The sequence below is a fragment of the Citrus sinensis genome, chromosome 5 (assembly GCF_022201045.2).
Source record: "Citrus sinensis cultivar Valencia sweet orange chromosome 5, DVS_A1.0, whole genome shotgun sequence".
Taxonomy (NCBI): Eukaryota; Viridiplantae; Streptophyta; class Magnoliopsida; order Sapindales; family Rutaceae; genus Citrus; species Citrus sinensis.
The window spans coordinates 1,399,859-1,419,506 of NC_068560.1; the positions used below are offsets into that span (position 1 = coordinate 1,399,859).

The 19,648-nt window shown below is 32.7% G+C and overlaps 2 protein-coding genes and 1 long non-coding RNA gene across 8 annotated transcripts; 2 read left to right on the forward strand and 1 right to left on the reverse strand.

Moving 5' to 3' along the window:
- Positions 1 to 4,926: 4,926 nt before the first annotated feature.
- LOC102625977 (uncharacterized) lies at positions 4,927 to 19,639 on the forward strand. 3 transcript variants are annotated; one of them, XR_008055119.1, is made up of 6 exons: positions 4,928 to 5,303; positions 5,589 to 5,825; positions 5,928 to 6,371; positions 6,692 to 6,801; positions 7,465 to 7,726; positions 19,568 to 19,639. XR_008055119.1 is itself a non-coding variant. In XM_052442443.1 (5 exons), the coding sequence occupies exons 1-4, from the start codon at positions 5,148 to 5,150 to the stop codon at positions 6,776 to 6,778; spliced, it is 924 nt and encodes a 307-aa protein (XP_052298403.1). In that variant the 5' UTR covers positions 4,927 to 5,147; the 3' UTR covers positions 6,779 to 6,801; positions 6,938 to 7,416. The 3 variants fall into 3 exon arrangements, 2 of the variants coding, with proteins under 2 accessions (XP_052298403.1, XP_006470184.2); XM_052442443.1 differs by lacking the exons at positions 7,465 to 7,726; positions 19,568 to 19,639 and adding an exon at positions 6,938 to 7,416 and having other exon boundaries at positions 4,927 to 5,303; XM_006470121.4 differs by lacking the exon at positions 19,568 to 19,639 and having other exon boundaries at positions 7,465 to 7,795.
- LOC107175906 (uncharacterized) lies at positions 11,868 to 14,473 on the reverse strand. The gene is made up of 4 exons (XR_001507340.3): positions 14,103 to 14,473; positions 13,935 to 14,003; positions 13,764 to 13,826; positions 11,868 to 13,657 (listed from the first exon to the last, which is right to left on the reverse strand). It is a non-coding gene; the product is annotated as an uncharacterized LOC107175906 (long non-coding RNA).
- On the forward strand, positions 14,927 to 19,306 carry LOC102625504 (uncharacterized). Of its 4 annotated transcripts, XM_006470120.3 has the most exons (9): positions 14,927 to 15,272; positions 15,462 to 15,629; positions 15,883 to 16,110; positions 16,280 to 16,335; positions 16,976 to 17,068; positions 17,489 to 17,581; positions 18,235 to 18,318; positions 18,625 to 18,734; positions 18,916 to 19,304. In XM_006470120.3, the coding sequence occupies exons 1-8, from the start codon at positions 15,096 to 15,098 to the stop codon at positions 18,689 to 18,691; spliced, it is 966 nt and encodes a 321-aa protein (XP_006470183.2). In that variant the 5' UTR covers positions 14,927 to 15,095; the 3' UTR covers positions 18,692 to 18,734; positions 18,916 to 19,304. The 4 variants fall into 4 exon arrangements, with proteins under 4 accessions (XP_006470183.2, XP_052298400.1, XP_052298399.1 ...); XM_006470119.3 differs by having other exon boundaries at positions 14,928 to 15,272; positions 15,883 to 16,335; positions 18,916 to 19,303; XM_052442440.1 differs by lacking the exon at positions 17,489 to 17,581 and having other exon boundaries at positions 15,883 to 16,335; positions 18,916 to 19,306.
- Positions 19,640 to 19,648: the final 9 nt, after the last annotated feature.

The following is a 19,648-nucleotide window of genomic DNA, read 5'->3' on the forward strand; positions in this document are numbered from 1 at the left end:
TCTCTCTCTCTCTCTCTCTCTATATATATAGTGATAAAAAAATCCTCCACAAATTTTTAACCTCATGGGTCCCTACCCCAAATGGAGTGAATTCTGAATAATTTTTAGATAATAGAGTAAGGAAAAATAATCTTCAAATTCTTAATTGGGTGAGATTTGGTTCTGTACTCCCTATCCCACCCCAATCCCCATTAAATATGAATTCTTTTTACATTTTGTTCAATAATAGGGATGACAATAGGGTGGGGTGGGGGTAGGGAGACCTACCCCATTCCCCACCCCATTAAAAACTTTTGTTTCCATTCTCTACCTCATTCCCTAATAAATTTAGTGGGTGTAGATGGTGAATCCCTATGTGAGGAATGATTTTCCTATTTCCACTCCATTCCCCATTTGTCTATTTTATAGTATGTATAAATATACGATTTCAGTAAATTAAAAATTAAAAACTTAAAATAAAATCATTACCATATTATAAAGTATTTAAATTATTTTAAAAAAAACTCTAAAAGTTTGAAACAATATCTTAAAATGCGATCAAAACTAAAAAATATCTGAAAAGAGCAATACCTTAAAAGAGAAAAAAAACATAACAATGTTTTAGAGTTGAAAAAAAATTATATTATAGGATTATCTTTTATTCATATCATGTTTATATTACATAAAAAATTAAAAAAATTATTAATTAACATTATAGTTGATAAAATAAAAATTATTAAATAAGAATTAAAAACATATTTATATATAATGGGGATTGGGGTCGGGGTGGGATGGGAAGTACAAAACCAAACCTCACCTCGTTAAGAATTTGGAGATTATTTTTTCCCACTCCCCACCCCATTCTCCAAAAATTATTCAAAATTTTCCCCATTTAGGATGGGGCTCCATGGGGCCTCAAACCCGTAGAGGATTTTGCCATCTCTATTCAATAATTTTTGTTTTATCACTTAAAATGTTGGTTAATAAATTTTCTTTTTATTTTTATCTAATAAAAATAGGTTACAACTAGAAGAAAATCATATATTATAATTTTTATTTTATCCTAAAATATTATTATGTTTTATTTTCTCTCTCAAGATACTGCTATGTTCAAACATTTTTTAATTTTGATATTATTTCAAAATATTATTTAGACCTTTTGGAGATTTTTTAACAATTTAAATATTTTATAATGTGCTAATAATTTTATTTTTATTTTTAATTTATTAAAATCATTTATCCATACTTACTATAAAATAAGTAAATAAAAAATAAAATAAAGAGAATAAATCATTCTCTTTATGAGAATTTCCTATCCCATCCTCAAATAAAATTTTAATAGGCTTCGCCTCCCCCATCCTACCCCACCCCATTGCCTATATACACACACACAGTGGTTCTTTTACGCGGACGCCCATTACTTCAAAATATGCGGGCACTCACGTTCGGCCGTTGGATCCCATCAACGGCTGAATTAAGTTGTAAAGTAAAGACAACTACTGACATTTTCTGTCTGTGGGCCCGGTCTTCAAAACTTAAAAAAAAAATCATTTCTTTTTTTCAATGGGACCAACTAAAAACTACTCAATATAAAAATACAATATACTATATATATATATATATATATTTTTTTTTTTTTATAAGTACACTATACTATATTATTATTTTTATTTTTCTCTTCTCCCACTTCCATCTCCCCACACCCAAGACCCAACGAGATTTGGCAGTACTCTCACTCACGCACAGATGAATTTTGAATGTAGATTTTTTAAATTCCTTTCCTTTTTCTTTTGCCACCAAAACTAACTTTCTCAAAGATCAATAAACAGTCATCATCATCACCATTTTTGCTTCTCCATCTTTCCATCATCAAAATTATCCTTCCAATCGAAGAAGATGAAGCAAAAGAAGGAAAACACGCTTCAGTAAGTTACCAATTGAAAAAAAAGACTTAACGACCCATCTAAATAATCAAGCTTAAAGGTATCTCTAACAGAAGATTTTCTCCAAAAAAAAAAAACAAAAATAGCGGAAATTGAAGAAGAAAAAACACAGGCCAGGACATTCTTAAGAAACTTGAAAGTTCTTGAAAGAGGAGCAAAATGAGGCATTTAAGCCACAGCTGAGGAAAATTAGAAGAGTAACATGTTGGACGCGTCATCTCCGGCCACGTTGCCGTTGATGATGAAGATGATCCAACGATTCGGCTTCTTGGGTGTTGGAAGATGGAGTTGGGAGAAGAGAGAGAAATTTAAAACTAGTATATTGTGTTTTTATATTCACGTGGTCCCCATTAAATAAAAGATAATTTTTTTCCAAAGTTTTGAAGACGGGCCCACACGCAGAAAATGCCAGGAACGCCTTTACATCACGACTTAATTCAGCCGTTGATGGGATCCAACGGTCGAAAAGTGAGTGTCCACATATTTTTGAGGTTGCGGGTGTCCGCGTGAGAGAACCACTGTATATATATATATATATATATTGCCAATTTAACCTAATGTGGCGGGCAATAATGTCCATGATTTGTCGATTTCTTACTAAATAATTTTCAAACACGACTTGACTTAAAGACTTCTCAAGCCTCTTTGAGTCTCTCTTCCCTAGCCTTCAAGATTAGTCATTTTCATGAGAACTCGTATATATTCTCTGGATTTTATTTTATTTTCCAAGCAAAACAACAATGGCTAATTGATTTGACATAAGTTTAATTCACAATTGGTAATTTCATGAAATTAGAAATAAATTATATTTTTTGTAATAATTTTCAAGCACAACTGTTTTAAGCTTTAACATAAGTTTAATTCACAATTGGTAATTTCATGAAATTAAAAATAAATTATATTTTTTGTAATAATCTAATCCTCTTAAGTCTCATCACTCACGTAAGTGAGATCAAACCTTTAATTTGGATCACTCCACAAAATTTTACCAGTTAAGTAGTAGCACTCACTCCCAATTATAAATATTCAATAAATGTTTTGATTGTATTAATGAAACTTATGGTTATATATATACACAGACACAGACACACGCACGCCCATATAAATTGTATATTATAATGACTATGCATCAAGCTATGATGTGATCTCATGTAAAGTTGCCAGAAACATTAATAATTAAAACACATCAAGCTCAATAAATGAAGACTTCAATTTTGTTTGATATTGAAGTGCTTTCACAAAGCTAATGGAGGTGTTAGTATAAGTTTTTCTTCAAATAACTATGAGATAAATTCAATTTGAGTTAAAAGCCACAGCTACAAGTGTTTATCAAATGCTTTGTTGTGGTAACATTAAAGCCACTCAATTGCCCTAAAGCAGTACCAAACAGGTCCTTCATTTTGCTACTACCTATTGTGGTGCTTTAAGCCACAATTACTATGACATGAAAGCTTTCACTATGAAATTATGGTTTACAGTGTTTGATAAATACGACATAAATAAAAATTTTATAAAAACTAGTAAGTAATATGATTTTTCTTTATACGACCATGAGATAAAATTATCTCAACTCTCTCTTAAACTATAATTATAACTATTTACCAAATGCTTTAAAGTTGTACTTTGAAAATAACAATATCCATTACAAGAAAATAGAATACATTGGATAGCCTAAAATTGTGAAATAAGTTAATATTTGACAATCAAAAAGTGCAAGGCATTCCGGTGTCAAATATGGTCACATTTATTAAAACAGCCAATTTACCTTTGTAATTTAAAACCACCAAAGGTTAATGACAATAGAAAATTGTCAAATATGTATGAAAGTTAATAAATATGAGTTGCTCAAACTTGACAATTACTTATGACTACTAAAAATGATCAAATATCTTTTTTTTTTTAAGCTACAAAACTTGTGCCCCTGATTTGGCATGTACAAAAGATATATCACATAAACAGAACGAATCTCAAAATTTTCAACTATATACAACACAATATACGAGCAAACAAAACTGAAATTTTTGACATGAAGTTATACATGTATCAACTCTAAATGTTTGAAACTATTCATTATCTAAATTCAGTCTTAAACTTAAAATGAAATCAGTACCCATCAATAATTTTCAACACCAAAAAGTAAAGTCAACTCCAGCATTCATCTAATACAAGTCATCCTGTAACTATTTGTTGTGAGTGCTCTTTGATTCCAGCTGACGAAGCTTCAGTGGTCCACTGCAATCCTTATTAGCCATTCTCAAGAAATTAGCTCAAAACAATCAAAATAATTATCAGATTTCAAATTAAGGTAGCTAAGGGATGAAGAAAAAGGCTGGAAGAATGACAAGAATGAAGTCCTTATAGCTTCAGTACAGCTAGATGCTGATATTTTGTGGTTTTGACCATCTTAAGCATGTTTGACTTTTTGGGAATCTTAAAATGGAGTAATAAGAAAGCTAATTGTGATCAGCTATTTGAATATTTTCCATACACAGCTTCCACCTGTGCCAGGGAGAAAACTGAAATGCTGTCACCTAAGAAATTTCTACTGGTGGAAGCACTGTAAATTTCAGTTTTACCAGAAAAGCAATAACTGTGCCTCTGCTAAGCCACTCAACAAGCTTGCACGTACTACGCAGTGTTTTCCAACTCAAAACTCAAGCTAGTGTTTCGTTTTCTTATTTATTTATTTATAATTATTTTTTTATTGAGCGAAAAGGGTACCACTGATTTTGCACATAAAATTATATATAAATTTGTACAAGATCAGCAATGTCAAGATACTAAAACATAAATTTATTCACGTTATTAATTTTATCTTTATAAAATTCTACGTGCCGCCAATAAGACATCCTTAAATCAAAGGATGTTCTTCCAAAATTGGCTGTCGAGTGTCACCACCACCCACCTCTACGACACATTCCACATTCTATTTGTCATGTGTAATAAAACGAACTTTTTTTCTACAGTTACAAGAAGGATAAGGACAAGGAGGATTCTTTTGTTTTTTTTAATTGTTTTTTCTTCCAAGCGAAAAGCAAAGAGCAAGAGTTAGCAGCACGACCAGTCAACACTGTCTTCACTCGGAAATATCCAATAATCCATTGTCGAGCTAAAAAAGATGAATGAATAGAAAGCTGTTTGTTGTGTACAAAACAGTAAACACAGAAGAAAGAGAGAACAGAAAGAGAGAAAAGAAAATTTCCGAGCAGCACAACGAGAAAACAAATGAGCGAGCTATTGACTTCGGAGGACTTCGACGATGCTCAGAAAATTAGGTCGGAGAAAGCCTTGAGAAGATGGAGATCTGCCTGCAGCGGCCTCAAGAACCGCCGTAGAGTCTTACGTAAGCTCGACGATCTCGACGAGCATCTCGAATTACAAGTCGGTTCTTCCTTTTATTTATTTATTTATTTATTTAATTATTAGTTAACTTATGGTTCAAGTTAATTTGGGTTTAGCTTTATTTATTTATTTTTTAATTCTAAGTAATTTTGTATTTACTTATTTGGGTCTTTGCCTAATTTCACAGAGGCTAATGCCTAATGGGAAATTTTTAAAATTAACACTCAAGAATTTAAATGCAGAGTGAAGTATAAAGATGAATAGTACAAAATGATCAAGAAATTGAATTGAAGATACCGAACTAAATTCTTTCTGTGGTTACAGGAACTATTTAGAGCTGCATCTGTTGCTGTGAAAGCTGAACTTCACTTTACTGAAAGTCTGGGTCTGCCTTCAAATGAAGATGTGACTGAGGCTAGAAGATTTCATGAAACAATTCAAGGTGTTGGATCCACCGTCAGTGGCCATGGTGTAACGGTATTTGATACGATTGTTCCCCAATTCAATTTTCAAGCATCAAATTATGCTTCTTTGATGTCTGTTATTGTCTCATATATCAAGGTAAGAAAATCAAAGTTTTGCCTACAATTGGTTTTTCACTTAATGAATGACAATACAATTTCATTGATTGAAATGTATAATTGCATTCTTTGTCTATAACAGATTTGTGCGCTACTTGGTAAATATAAGAAACGTGCACTTGCTGTGTTTTATGTTGTGTTGGAAGCAGCATCACTCTTACTGGACATATTTGGGAAAAGTAAGAGGAGCATCCTTCTTGCTGCATTTCTATTGTCAGCATCTGGTTTTGCTATTACTATGAGCATGCCTACTTGTATCGTGGGAAGAATCAGAGCTGCAGCCAGAACGCATATTCAAAAGCTGCTACTTGTGGTGTTGGAAATTTCTTTCTCTGTGGTCCAGTTGTTTGTTACGTTCATGTACTTTATTCTGGCGGAATTGGGTGTCAAGCACAAGTTTAATGCATCTGTTTTCCCACTAGTCTTTGCTGTAATTGCTGCTGCGTTTACTTTCAAATATGATGGAGAAGTTTCTGATTCATCAGGCCTTGCCAGCAGGCATCTATCCCCAGTTGCTGATAATCAGGTATGGTTGTGAACATAATTGTAATCATCAAGCCGCACTTGGTGAATTCGCATACTTGTCACCTCTATGACTATGAATTCCTACAAATATAAAGTAAACTACATGAGACGGTAAGCTTTTGCAATATTGTGGAAAGAAGGAAATATAAAGATTGTTTGACTGCATTGTGTTAGTTAATAATTTTGTCATATGAGGTCTCTAGAAGATTGCTTTATTAATTTGCATGTATAATGCTAGGGTGCCTCTGTAGATTTAGAAATCCTTTATGAATGGCCAAATGAGTACAGATATCAAATCTTTGATAATTTGTGTCTTTTTAGGTTCATATGCCAAATAATACTCGCAATGAGGATGCAGAAGCAAACGGCAGCATGCCTATGCAGGTGATAGTGACCTCTCATGACTGATCAAGATGATTCTAAGAAACGAGGTTTGTATGTTTGTTCTTCACTCTGCCTTCAGGCTTGCTCTTTCTCTCATACTATTTACACAAATTCTCTTTTTAAGTTTTACTACCGAAAAATTTATATGTTGCTAATAGATGGGTTTGTTTGTAATGTTTCCAGAGCTTATTTTAGGAGTCTGACAATTTGATTATTGTTTCAAGCTTAAGAGTCTAGACGAGGCATTTGCCCCCATTTGCTCGTTTGATTCAGATTCAAGTTGACTATAATTAAAGCACATTGGGTCCAAGTTTTGGCCATAAGTGTTACAATTAATTTCAATTACTATGTAGTCCAGCTGGATGAATATCTATAATTTGGATTATAACCACCCAATATATATTATTATATCTGAATAACTTTTTATTTATAGAGCACGTTGAGGGGTTAAATGACGGTGTTAAGTTTTATGTGATTCCTGAAATTCTTGATACTTGTATTACGCCAATAAGAATAAATGAAACTGTTTTGATTGGGTCACACAAGAAACTTTTGATGTGCCAATTAATAATTGATCGGCATGGTTAATTGTTTTTGTAACAGTACACTACGTTATATGAATTTTTTAAAAAAGTGATTTTATTATTATCATTATTTTTACTATTATTTAACACATCTGCAACTAAATTTCCTCCACATTTTATGTGCAGGGTTTCAGCTCCAGAACTATCGTTTTCCACTTCAAAGTTTTACAACAAATTAGATTAGCGGCCTCAACGATGTAGAGATTTATATAACTAACATATTTCTGCAGTTATCAAATTCATGATTGTGTTATTTTTCTTGGAAATTATCCTTCAAAATAACTGTGTTCCACAGTATATTTTCCCAGATAGCTTTATAGTCATTCGATCACAATAGTGCATAAATATCATAAGCTAGATGTTTATATGTAATCAAGATTATCTTAAGGTCGATTATGTATATAATTGCTCCGATTGAGAATGTATAAATGGTCACATTGGTCTTGCGTGCGCCTAATTTGGAGGGCATTAAAATTTTGTATGTAATCATAATCCTAATGAACTCACTATGGGTTTCGTTGAATAGTGATCTCTTAATCCACATCTGCTTTATGACTGGATCAAGCAATCCAATCGATCCAGCCACTCCAGGACCAATATTTGACCCTAGGTTTATGGATCAACAATGAACTGAAATTATCAATCCAGACACAGAATTCGTATTTAGCCCAAAACAATAATGCCTCCTAGTAAGACAACTCTGTTTAAGGCACATAGCCAAATCTACAATGACAACTCAAGATATATTAGTATTAAGATATAGTTATGTCAAATAATTGGTCATTAATAGAGTAATCATAATTGATATTGTGAGATCATGCCAAAATATTTAGCGGACCTTTTAATCAAAGGCCGTGCAAGAGATGAGATTTTCAGTATCAACTTATCACCAGTGATTGTGCCTCAGCCCAACACTTAGAAACATCAAGATCTTGGATTAATGAGTATAAGCGTATCAAATAGTTGTGACTGCAAGCATTATAGTTATTTATGTGCTTCAAAGAAAAATATAAAAATAGTTAAATTATAACAATATACTGTCATTTGAAGAGATATATGACACAAATTTCTTACAAGCTCAGACAAGTTGAGATCACAAGAAGATTTTATTTTCTCATTAAATTAATCATAGAGGTTCCTTTTATTTTGAAAATGGTTGCACATGTATTTTTTAAAAGATTAAAAAAAAATAGTGACATAGATACCATTTAATGAACCAAAATGATTTGTATGGAAAAATAGATACGCAGAGGAACTCCTTATACTGTGAAACCAATGAATTGATGATATTTGATTGATATACATAGAAAATTCATTCCACAACTTTAATTGCCTTAAATTGGGTCCATACATTTCTCTGATTTCACTTTTCACATCATAATTAAAGCCAATTTTTTTCTAACGTATAGGTTCCTAAAACACTTATACTTCTTAAGTTTGTTATGATCGATGTCGTCCGAAAACAGAATCATGGAGGACAGAAGAAGAAGGAATTATTGATTGCTGCTTATGGGATGGCGTTCAGTGCAATGAGAACACTGGTCATGTCATCAAGCTTGACCTCTCAAATACTGCCTCCATGGTCCTATCAACTCTAGCAGTAACCTTTTCAACCTTTTTTTTTGGGGGAAGAAATTAAAGACTAGTAACAGAGCTGCACATGTCAATGCGAAGTTTTACAACAACAAAAAGTGGAATGTTAAAAGCCTTGGTATCACGAAGACCTCTTAATTAAAGGCCTTGCAAGAGACGGGACTTCCAGCATCAACTTATCACCAGTGATTGAGCCTCGGCCCAACACTTGGAAACATCGAGATCAAGTGGTGCGTGATGAGTGTGCAGGTGGTGGGAAGCTCATGCGAGTGATCGGTGTGTGATGCGGCTTGTAGCATCATATGTGATTTTTATCATTTTGCTGCTTATAATTATTGCAAGTGCGGATGTTTATATTTTTTAAAATGTAGATTTGTGAATTCTAAATTTTATAATATTGTAAATTATTGAAAAATTATTTTACAATACTATAAAAAATTTTTTTACATCATTACAAAATTTCGAATCTAAATTTTAAAAAATGTGGACATCATTCTCCACTAAAGAAGGACTAGTTGATACTTAACAAGCCAATGTCTTGCTCATGCTTCCGTTCCAATGGTACCAAGCTGTGTGAGCACCATGTGCAGATCAAATTTGCCCATCACAAGTGATTGCTTTGATTTGGCTGATTTTGGTGGATAGCAGCATATATATCACAACACATTGCTATCTATTCATTGAATATTTTGCGCAATAGTAAGCCAGGGAGAATTCTGAAATGCGAGTAAATTTTAGTTTTGGCAGAAATAATTTGGGAAGCAATCACTCTAAGAGCAATGCAAAGAGCTAGCTTACAAGCAGTCAGAACTCTGGTAGCATTTTTATTTTGCAACTAATTGTAATTTTTCTTAATTTCAACTTATTCCTTACATTTTTATATTCTATGCTGAACAAAAAACAAGATATTAATTTGTTGATCTCATGAGTACATGAAAATATATTTGCATGGACCAATACCTTATACTGTATACTTTTTCAAAAAAAAAAAGTTGATATATGAATTAAAATTTAATAATTAAACAAAATTATTGCTAATGGAATCAGACTAGATTCTCAATCTTTAATCAATCAAGATGAATGCAGCAAAGAACAGACCAACCCAAAACAGAGAATTAAGAATTAAGAAAGAAATAAAACTCGGCACTCAAAGATTAATGTGGTTGAATACCAAGGTACCTACATCTACGACTGAAAAACGGGAGGACTAAAGCTTTATTGAACCAGGTCAAAATTGCAATGCACTCTCAAGAGAACAAGAAAACAAATTGTTCACGTATTTCTCTCACAAGGTCACTCAAATAGCTGCAAAATCAGCCGGTTATAATAACCACTTTAACCACCAGCGGGTGCCACTCCAGCTGCCACCTCATAACTCAACCAAATATAACTAACTGACTTCCACAATTATTATCTTAAAAAACATGAAGAAAAGGCATAAAATAATTTTTTAATAAAAATTATTTAATTGTTTTATCTAATTGAGATTATTTAAATAATTTTTCTTTTTTCTTTTTTGGTTAACTTTAGGCCTAATTTTTCAAAACATTATTGCAATTTAACTTATTGCAGTGTGCAATATTGTCCATGATTTGACGACTTCTTAGCTAAATAATTTTCAAACACGACTTGACTTAAAGACTTCTCAAGCCTCTTGAGTCTCTCCTCCCTAGCTTTTAAGATTAGTAATTTTCATGAAGACGCGTATATATTCTCTGAATTTTATTTTATTTTTCAAGCAAAACAACAATGGGTAGGTAGGTCATTTATTTGACATTGGTTTTATGAAGAGGGAGACTGTTTTAGGCTTTAACATAAGCTTAATTCACAATTGGTAATTTTATGAAATTAGAAAATAAATTATATTTTTTTGTAATAATCTAATACTCTCAAGTCTCATCACTCATGTGAGTGAGATCAAATCTTTAATTTGGATCGCTCCACAAAAGTTTACCAGTTAAGTAGTAGCACTCACTCCCAATTACAAATATTCAATAAATGTTTTGATTGTATTAATGAAACTTATGGTTTCTTATTATATATATATATATTGACTTGATCATCTCACCAATATTGACTTAGATAAAAAATGGAGAAAGATGACAAATGTGATCTCACGTAAAATTGCCAGAAACGATGATAATTAAAACACATCAAACTCAATTAATAGTTAATCAAAACTTCAGTTTTGTTTGATATTGAGATATTATAACTTTTACTCTTTATTAAAAAAGAAATCTAGTTATAATATAACATTTGATTATGTTTGGTAGATGTGATTTATAATAAGATTTTTCACAAAACTAATAGAGGTATTAATATAAGTTTTTCTTCAAATAACTATGGGATCAATTCAATTTGATTTAAAAGCCACAGCTACAAGTGTGTATCAAATGCTTTGCTGCAGTAACATTTATGCCACTCAATTGCCCCAAAGTAGTACCAAACAGGCCCTTCGTTTTGGTACTGCCTATTGTGGTGCTTTAAATCACAATTACCACGGTATGAGCGTTTTAACCATGAAATAATAGTTCAGAGTGTTTGGTAAATATAACATAAATAAAATTTTTATAAAAACTAGCAAATAATATAGTTTTTCTTTATACGACCATGAGATAAATTTATTCAATTATCTTTTAAATTATAATTACAAGTATTTATCAAATGCTTTAGAAATATACTCTGAAAATAACAATATCCATCACAAGAAAATAAAATACATATGATGGTTCAAAATTGTCAAATAAAGGTATATTTGACAATAAAAAAGCATGAGGCATTTCGGTGTCAAATATCCTCATTTAACATTTATTAAAACAACCAATTTACTTTTGTCATTTAAAATCAATCAAAGGTTAATGACAATAGAAAATTGTCAAATATGTATGAAAGTTAATAAATATGAGTTGCTCAAACTTGTCAATTACATATGACTACTAAAATGATCAAATTTCAAGGCTACAAAAATGGTGCCTGTGACTTGGCTTGTACACAGGATATATCACATAAACGGAACGAATCTCAAATTTTTCAACTTGATACAACACAATATACGAGCAAACAAAACTGAAATTTTTGACATGAAGTTATACATGTATCAACTCTAAATGTTTGAAACTATTCGTAATCTAAATTCAGTCTAAAACTTAAAATTAAATCAGTAGCCATCAATCATTTTCGACACCGAAAAGTAAAGTCAGCACCAGCATTCCTGTAGTACAAGTTAGCCTGTAGCTGTTTGCTGTGAGTGCTCTTTGATTCTAGCTGATGAAGCTTCAGTGATCCACTGCACTCTTTATTAGCCATTCTTAAGCAGTCACCTCAAAACAATCAAAATAATTATCAGATTTCAAATTAAGGTAGGTAAGCGTGATGAAAAAGGCTGGAAAAATGAAGTCCTCATAGATATTGTCCAGCAAATTATGTCCAAAAAGTTCTCTTTCAATGGTTAAGGAATTTGTCTCGTATTCACATTAAAAGATATATAGCTAAGGTATTTGTCTCATATTCACATTAAAATACATAGCTAGGTAGCAACATGTGGACAATTCATATTCATGGGTGTCAAGTCTTTTAAAGATCCAGGAAGCTCATATTATGAGTCATAAAACTGCAAAAAGATATTATAGCACCAACACAAAACTAGATATGCAAGAGAATTTTTTAGAATTCATTAATTCTCATTAATATTTTTCAGATAGATTAATTCAACAATATGCAGTTGACAAAAATATATAACCATAATTCATTCAGTGACACATTTGCACAATTTAAAATTTACTGCAGAACAGAGGCAAATTGAATTAAAAGAATATTTAAAAAGGTCACATGGAATGAGAATGAAAGCCAAAATTATAACGGTTTACTGTCAAGTTCCCCCATCCTCTTAAGACCAGTATGAGCACGATCTGATGTTTCTTTCAAGGCCTATGAAATTGGTAGATAGACTAGTACACATAGGTTAAGAACTGCAGAGAAGAACTAAAAGAAGCAAAGGTAAGCCTTTAACAGGAGTACAAAAATCATATAAAAATTATGAAAAATTGGACTTCATCATTCTACATTGAAAGAGATTACGTAAATAGTTTGCATATCCTTCTCACTTAATCACAATTTAAAATTTGTTTTCCAATTTTCTCATTCACTCATGAGTTTCTGAGTCACCTACAGATTTTTGGCATCAACAACAGATAATTATCTGATAGCACAGAAAATAGATACTGCATGCCAATCCATTCAAAATCCTTTCTTCAGTTCTAACACTTTGAAAGCACAGTTCAGGTAAGCAAAATAAGTCCTGAAAAACAGAAAAGAGGCGAAGACCAAAGTACAAATTCTCACAATTCATGATCTTGTAAACCATCTAAATGGAAATCATCCCATTAACTACCGCAGTAGGTTTCTAGACTAATGGAAGAAGAAATGCTTACATTAATCAATTCTTTACGACCATCTTGTAGCTCACCGTAACTTTTATGTTTTTTATGATTAAAGTGTGGTTCAATGCTTCTACATCTTCAATCTCTCCTGGTTCAATCCTTCTACATCTTCAATCTCTCCTTCCTTTCCTCTCAAATCTTTAAGCACTTTTTCCATCTTTTGCCGGACCTCTGTATCACCACCATTGCACATGTGCTTCATCACATTTAACGTCCCTCTCAATCGCTCAATTTCCTTGTTTTGCATCCAGCTGAAGTATTTTGTTATGAAGCTTCTCCTTCTGCATCTGTATGAGATTAAAAGTAGGAACGGTGGTCATCTATTGCCTCTGGTTTCGAAGGAATTGATATGGATGCATTGTGGTTATGACCAAAGCATTAAAAAAAACAAACTTTGTCATTAGCCTTCTGTTGTTCCAGCGCAGCCAATTGAAGTGAACTGTTTCTCCTTGCATTCTAAAAGAGGAGTAAAGTTTATTTTGCAACCACACCTTTGATCAGAGTCAACAATGTGAGAGTGACATAAGTAAGCTCATAAGAAACCGTTACCAAATTCCTTCTCACCGGAGAAACGGAGTGACAGGGATCGACGAGAAAGTCAACCGAGGCCCTTAGCTGCTCCACCAAGCCTCACTGTAAATTAAATCAAGAAAACCTTACAAAGTTACAAAAACAGCAACAACGACGATGATCAGGATAATGATAACGGTAAAAAAGAAAGACAAAATTGACCTTGTATGAGGAATCTATGGCGAAGAGCACGATCAGAGGCATCGCCAGCTTTATTAGTGCTCAATTTCCCCAAATTATCAAAGAAATAGCGCTTGAAAAATGTACTTTGTGGAAACATGTCGTAATGCGAAGCATCTACAACAAAAATTAGAATTAACAACTGAAAATAAAGGTATAAAGAGAAATTAAATAAATCAAGAAACTCCAGCTTCTCGGAGATCCTCTCTGAGTCTGAGAGCGTCCGAGTCAGAAGATGGAGGCTCGGCATTTTAATACTGGCAGTGGAGAATCTCCATTCTCAATGCTTGTATAAAGAGAAATTAAACCATCAAATATGTTTCATGCTTGCGCACACCGTCATTTATTTTAGAGGCGTGCATAACATCTAATAAAGTGATAAATAAAAATGTCAAATATACCTATATTTGTTGTAGTGATCAAACGGATAAGCCTAAATCGCTTGACTGATCAACATCAGTGACGAAGGGTATTAAGCAAGCAAAATATTCAACATGACGTACTTAATGAATTATTATTAAGCAAGTAAATAAACTTAGAGATTTAACTTTTTAATAATGAATTTTCTAATTTAAGTACTCTTTTAATTAATTAACAATTAAGAAGTTTAAAATTATAATTTTAAGTTTTTAAATTATTATTGATTTATATAAATTAAGAATTTAAGTTTTTTATTTTTTATTATTTTTCAAATTTTAATTTTTTATTATTATGTATAAATTTATTTTTTAAAAATATAGAGGGCGGCGCCTAAGCCCCGCCCGGGTCCGGGCTTTGTTCCCACAGGAGCAGTGTATCAACATTCTGGTTTTGGTCACGTACTCACGTTGAACAAAAATACAAAAAGAAAAGAAAGCACTGCTCTTGGTCAACGATGTCCACTCCCTAGCTTTATACCCAATTCATAAGCTTTTACCAAACGCCTGATGGTCTTGTTGTGATGATTGAAGAAGGAGAGCAGCAGCAGGATTTGGAATGGAGAACTTTTTGAATGAGAATCTTGGAACTGTGAAGCCGAAGAACTCATCAGAAGAAGCGTTACAGAGATGGAGGAGACTCTCTGGAATTGTGAAAAATCCGAGATGGAGGTTTCGTACGATTGCTGAGTTTGCCAAGAGATCGGAAGACGAGAAAAGAAAGCGCACAATTCAGGTAATTCAGTTTCATTGAGGCTACTGGGGACGTTTTAAAACCAGCACTTGCTGTTTCATATTTATAGTTACTTGATGAACTATAGAGAGTTTCGGTACCTTAAATATTTAAATGCAGAGTGAACTGGAATGATTGTGATATTGAATTTAGTATATCAAACTCAAGGCTGCTCCGTTGTGTTTCTTACAGGAGAAAATAAGGGTTGCACTTTATGTTCAAAAAGCTGCACGTCAATATATTGGAAAATCTGATCTAGAAGAAGAGTCATTGAGAGAGCACCTTCTGACCGAGGCTGCCGAAGCTGGAAGAAATCAAGAATCCGTTGATGATGTTGGATCCACAGACAATAGGAAAAGTGTAAAGATACTGAAACTTTTCTTCCTTGCTAGTTAACTTTGAAAACATTCTCTTTTGATATTTGAAAAATGGTCGAATATCCATTTTCCAGTTTGGATTTGGATACATCGAGGTAAGAATATCAAAGTTTTGCATACAATTGGGCTCCAATTTCTGAGTTTAAAACATTTCATTAACTGAATGACAAAACATTTCATTAAACAAGCTTCATAGTAGTTGCTTTAGATGTATAATTGCAGTCTTTGTATTACAGGTTTCTAAGCTACTTGATAAATACAAGAAATGTGCACTCGCATTGTTTTATGTTCTGTTGGAAGCAGCATCATTGTCACTGGATATAGCTGGGAAAATGAAGTGGAGAATTCTTCTTGCTGCATTTGTTTTGTCAGCATTTAGTTTTGCTATTAGTATGCATACTTGTATCATGAGAAGAACCAGAGCTGCAACCAGAGTACATTGGCAGACACAACTAGTTCGGATGGTGGAAATTTCTTTCTCTGTTGTCCAGTTGGTTGTTACGCTTGCTAATTTTATTCTGGCGGAATTGGGTGTCAAGAACAAATTTGATGCATCCGTTTTGCCACTAGTCTTCTCTATAATTGTTGCTGCATTTAACATCATATATGTTAGGGACGTTTCTGATTCATCAGGCCTTGCCAGCTCTCTTATGGCCTCAGCTGCTGATATTGAACTGCAGGATTTACAGGTATGATTGTGAACATAAGTGTAAATATCAAGCAGCACTTGGTGAATTCATGTAAGAAACTTATCATCTCTATGAGCTCTTATAAATTTAAAGTTGTGTTAGAGTATTTTATGGCATGGCAATTATGCTTGATTCTAGGGATTCCATGATATTGGAGATGAAATATGCTGATCATTGATTAATTTTAGCCATTTACTTGATGATCTTTAGCACTTATATGTAATCAAGGCATTCCTTTTATGCATGGGCTTATCACCAACTACATATAAAAGCCTTCTTCTGTATTTCTTTTATATATTGAAATGCAACTTCGTGTCAGTTGTCTCTCTTTCCCCTTTTTTTCTTTTTTAGTTTGCTTTCGTTGTCTTATTAAGTCTACAAGCTGCATGAGATGGTAAGCTTTTGAATATTATGGAAGAAGGAAGTATAAAAATTGTGGGATTGCAGTAACTTGAATGCATTGCGTAAGTCAATAATTCAGTTGTTAAAGGTCTCTAAAAGATTGATTTTGTAATTTGTATTTTCAGTGCTGGAGTGCCTCTGTTAGATTTAGAAATCCTTTCTGTAATTAATGATTGTTTTAGTAGTACTATGTCTAGATCAGAGCAAATATCAAATATTTGATTGTTTGTATTTTTAGGACCATAATCCAAATACTGTTTATGAGGACGTGGAAGCAAACGGCAGCTTGTCTACGGCCTCAGTTGCAGACCATCAATTGCAGAATATCCAGGTATGATTGTGAACATAAATGTAATCATCGACCTGCACTTTGGTGGATTCACATAACCAGTCTTTTGTACATTCTTTTATATATTGAAATACAACTTCGCATCAATTGTCTCTCTTTTACTTTTTAGTTTGCTTTCTTTTTGTCTTATTACAAGCTGCATGAGACGGTAAACTTTTGAAGTGTTGTGGAAGAAGGAAATGTATATAAAAATTGTGAGATTGCATTAACTTGAATGCATTGTGTAAGTCAGTAGTTCAGTCGTTAGATGTCTCTAAAAGATTTATTTTATAATTTATATTTATAATGCTAGAGTGCCTCTGTTAGATTTAGAAATCTTTTATGTAATTAACGATTGTTTTTGTAGTACTATGGCCACATCAAAGCTGATATCAAATATTGGACTGTTTGTATCTTTTGTAGGTTCATAACCCAAGTATTATTGCTGAGGACGTGGAAGCAAACGGCAGCTTGTCTATGGCCTCATGTGCAGACCATCAATTGCAGAATATCCAGGTATTATTGTGAACATAAATGAATCATCAAGCTGCACTAGGTAAATTCACAAGCAACTTAGGTCCCGTTTGGGATTGAGGTTCTATAACTTAAAAATTACAGCTGCTGTGAAAAAAAACTGTAACTATGAAATAAAAGTTAATAATATGTAATAAATATAAATTTTAAATAATAATTTTAACAAAATTATTAAAAATATAATAGATTTTTCATTATACAAGTGAAAAATTATATCAACATAACTTCTAAGTTACAATAGCTAGTGTTTACCAAACACTTTAGTGCTGTGACTTAAAAGCTGCAGCTGCCTAACCTTAATTCCAAATGCGCCCAACCTTAATTCCAAACGCACACTTATTACCTCTATGAGTTCCTGCAAAATTTAAAGAAAGTTGTATGAGACGGTAAGCTTTTGAAATATTGTGGAAAAAAGGAAAACTAAAAGTTGTGAGACTGCATTAACTTGAATGGGTTGTGTAAGTCAATAATTTAGTCATTTGAGGTCTCTACAAGATTGCATCTAAATTTTGTATTTATAATGCTATAGTGCAGTGTAGATTAAGAAATCGTTTTTGTGATTAGCGATTGTTTGAGTAGTACCATGGCCAGATCAGTGCTGATATCAAATATTTGATAGTTGCTATGTTTTTTAGGTTCATAACCCAAGTACGACTGCTGAGGATGCAGAAACAGACAGCAGCTTATCTATGGCCCCAGCTGGTCTCCCCATGCGGACGGTAAAACATTTTTCTTTTGCAGCTGTCCGCCGAAAGTTTGCTAAGTGGATCAATACTGAATATTTCTCTTAACGCCCTGAGACGATTGAAATATTGTGGAATGAAAGAAACATAAAGATTGTGAGATTGCATTGTGTTGGTCAATTACTTAATCGTATGAGGTCTTTAAAAGATTACTTTTAATAATTGGTATATTGCTTGAGTGCCTCTGTAGTTTTAAAAATACTTTGCGTAGTTAACGATTGTTGTAGCAGTATGGCCAAATCAGTACGGATATCAAATCTTTGATAGTTTGCATCTTTTTAGGTTCATATGCCAAATAATACTCGCAATGAGGATGCAGAAGCAAACGGCAGCATGCCTATACCGGTGATAGTGACCTCTCATGACTGATGAAGATGATTCTAAGAAACGAGGTTGGTATGCTTGCTCTTCACACTGCCTTCAGGCTTGCTCTTTCTCTCATACTATTTACACAAATTCTCTTTTTAAGTTTTAGTACTGAAAAATTTATATATGTTAATAGATGGGTTTGTGAGTAATGTTTCGAGAGCTTATTTTAGGAGTCTGACAATTTGATTATTGTTTCATTCTTAGAGTCTAGAAGAGGCATTTGTCCCCATTTGCTCATTTGATTCAGATTCAAGCTGACTATAATTAAAGCACATTGGGTCCAAGTTTTGGCCATAGGTGTTATAATTAATTTCAATTACTCTGTAGTCCAGTTGGATATATATCTATAATTTGGATTATAGCCACTGAATATGTATTATTTTAGCTGAATAACTTTTTGTTTATAGAGCACGTTGAGGGGTTAAATGATGGTGATAAGTTTTTTGTGATTCCTGAAATTCTTGAAACTTGTATTATGCCAATAAGAATAAATGAATCTATTTTGATTGGGTCACACAAGAAACTTTTGATGTGCCAATTAATTATTGATCGGCATGGTTAATTGTTTTTGTAACGGTACAGTATGTGATATGAATTTTCTAAAAAAGTGATTTTATTATTAACATTATTATTATAATTATTTAACATAATTGCAACTATGTAGAGATTTATATAACTTACATATTTCTGCAGTTATCAGTTATCAAATTCATGATTGTGTTATTTTTTTGGAAATTATCCTTCAAAATAACTGTATTCCACAGCATATTTCTCGGACTTTTTTAGAGTCATTCGATCTTAATAGTACATAAAGATCATAAGCTAGATACTTATATGTAATCAAGATTATCTTAAGGTAGATTATGTATATAATTACTCCGATTGAGAATGTATAAATGGTCACATTGGTCTTGCATGCACTTACTTTGGAGGGCAT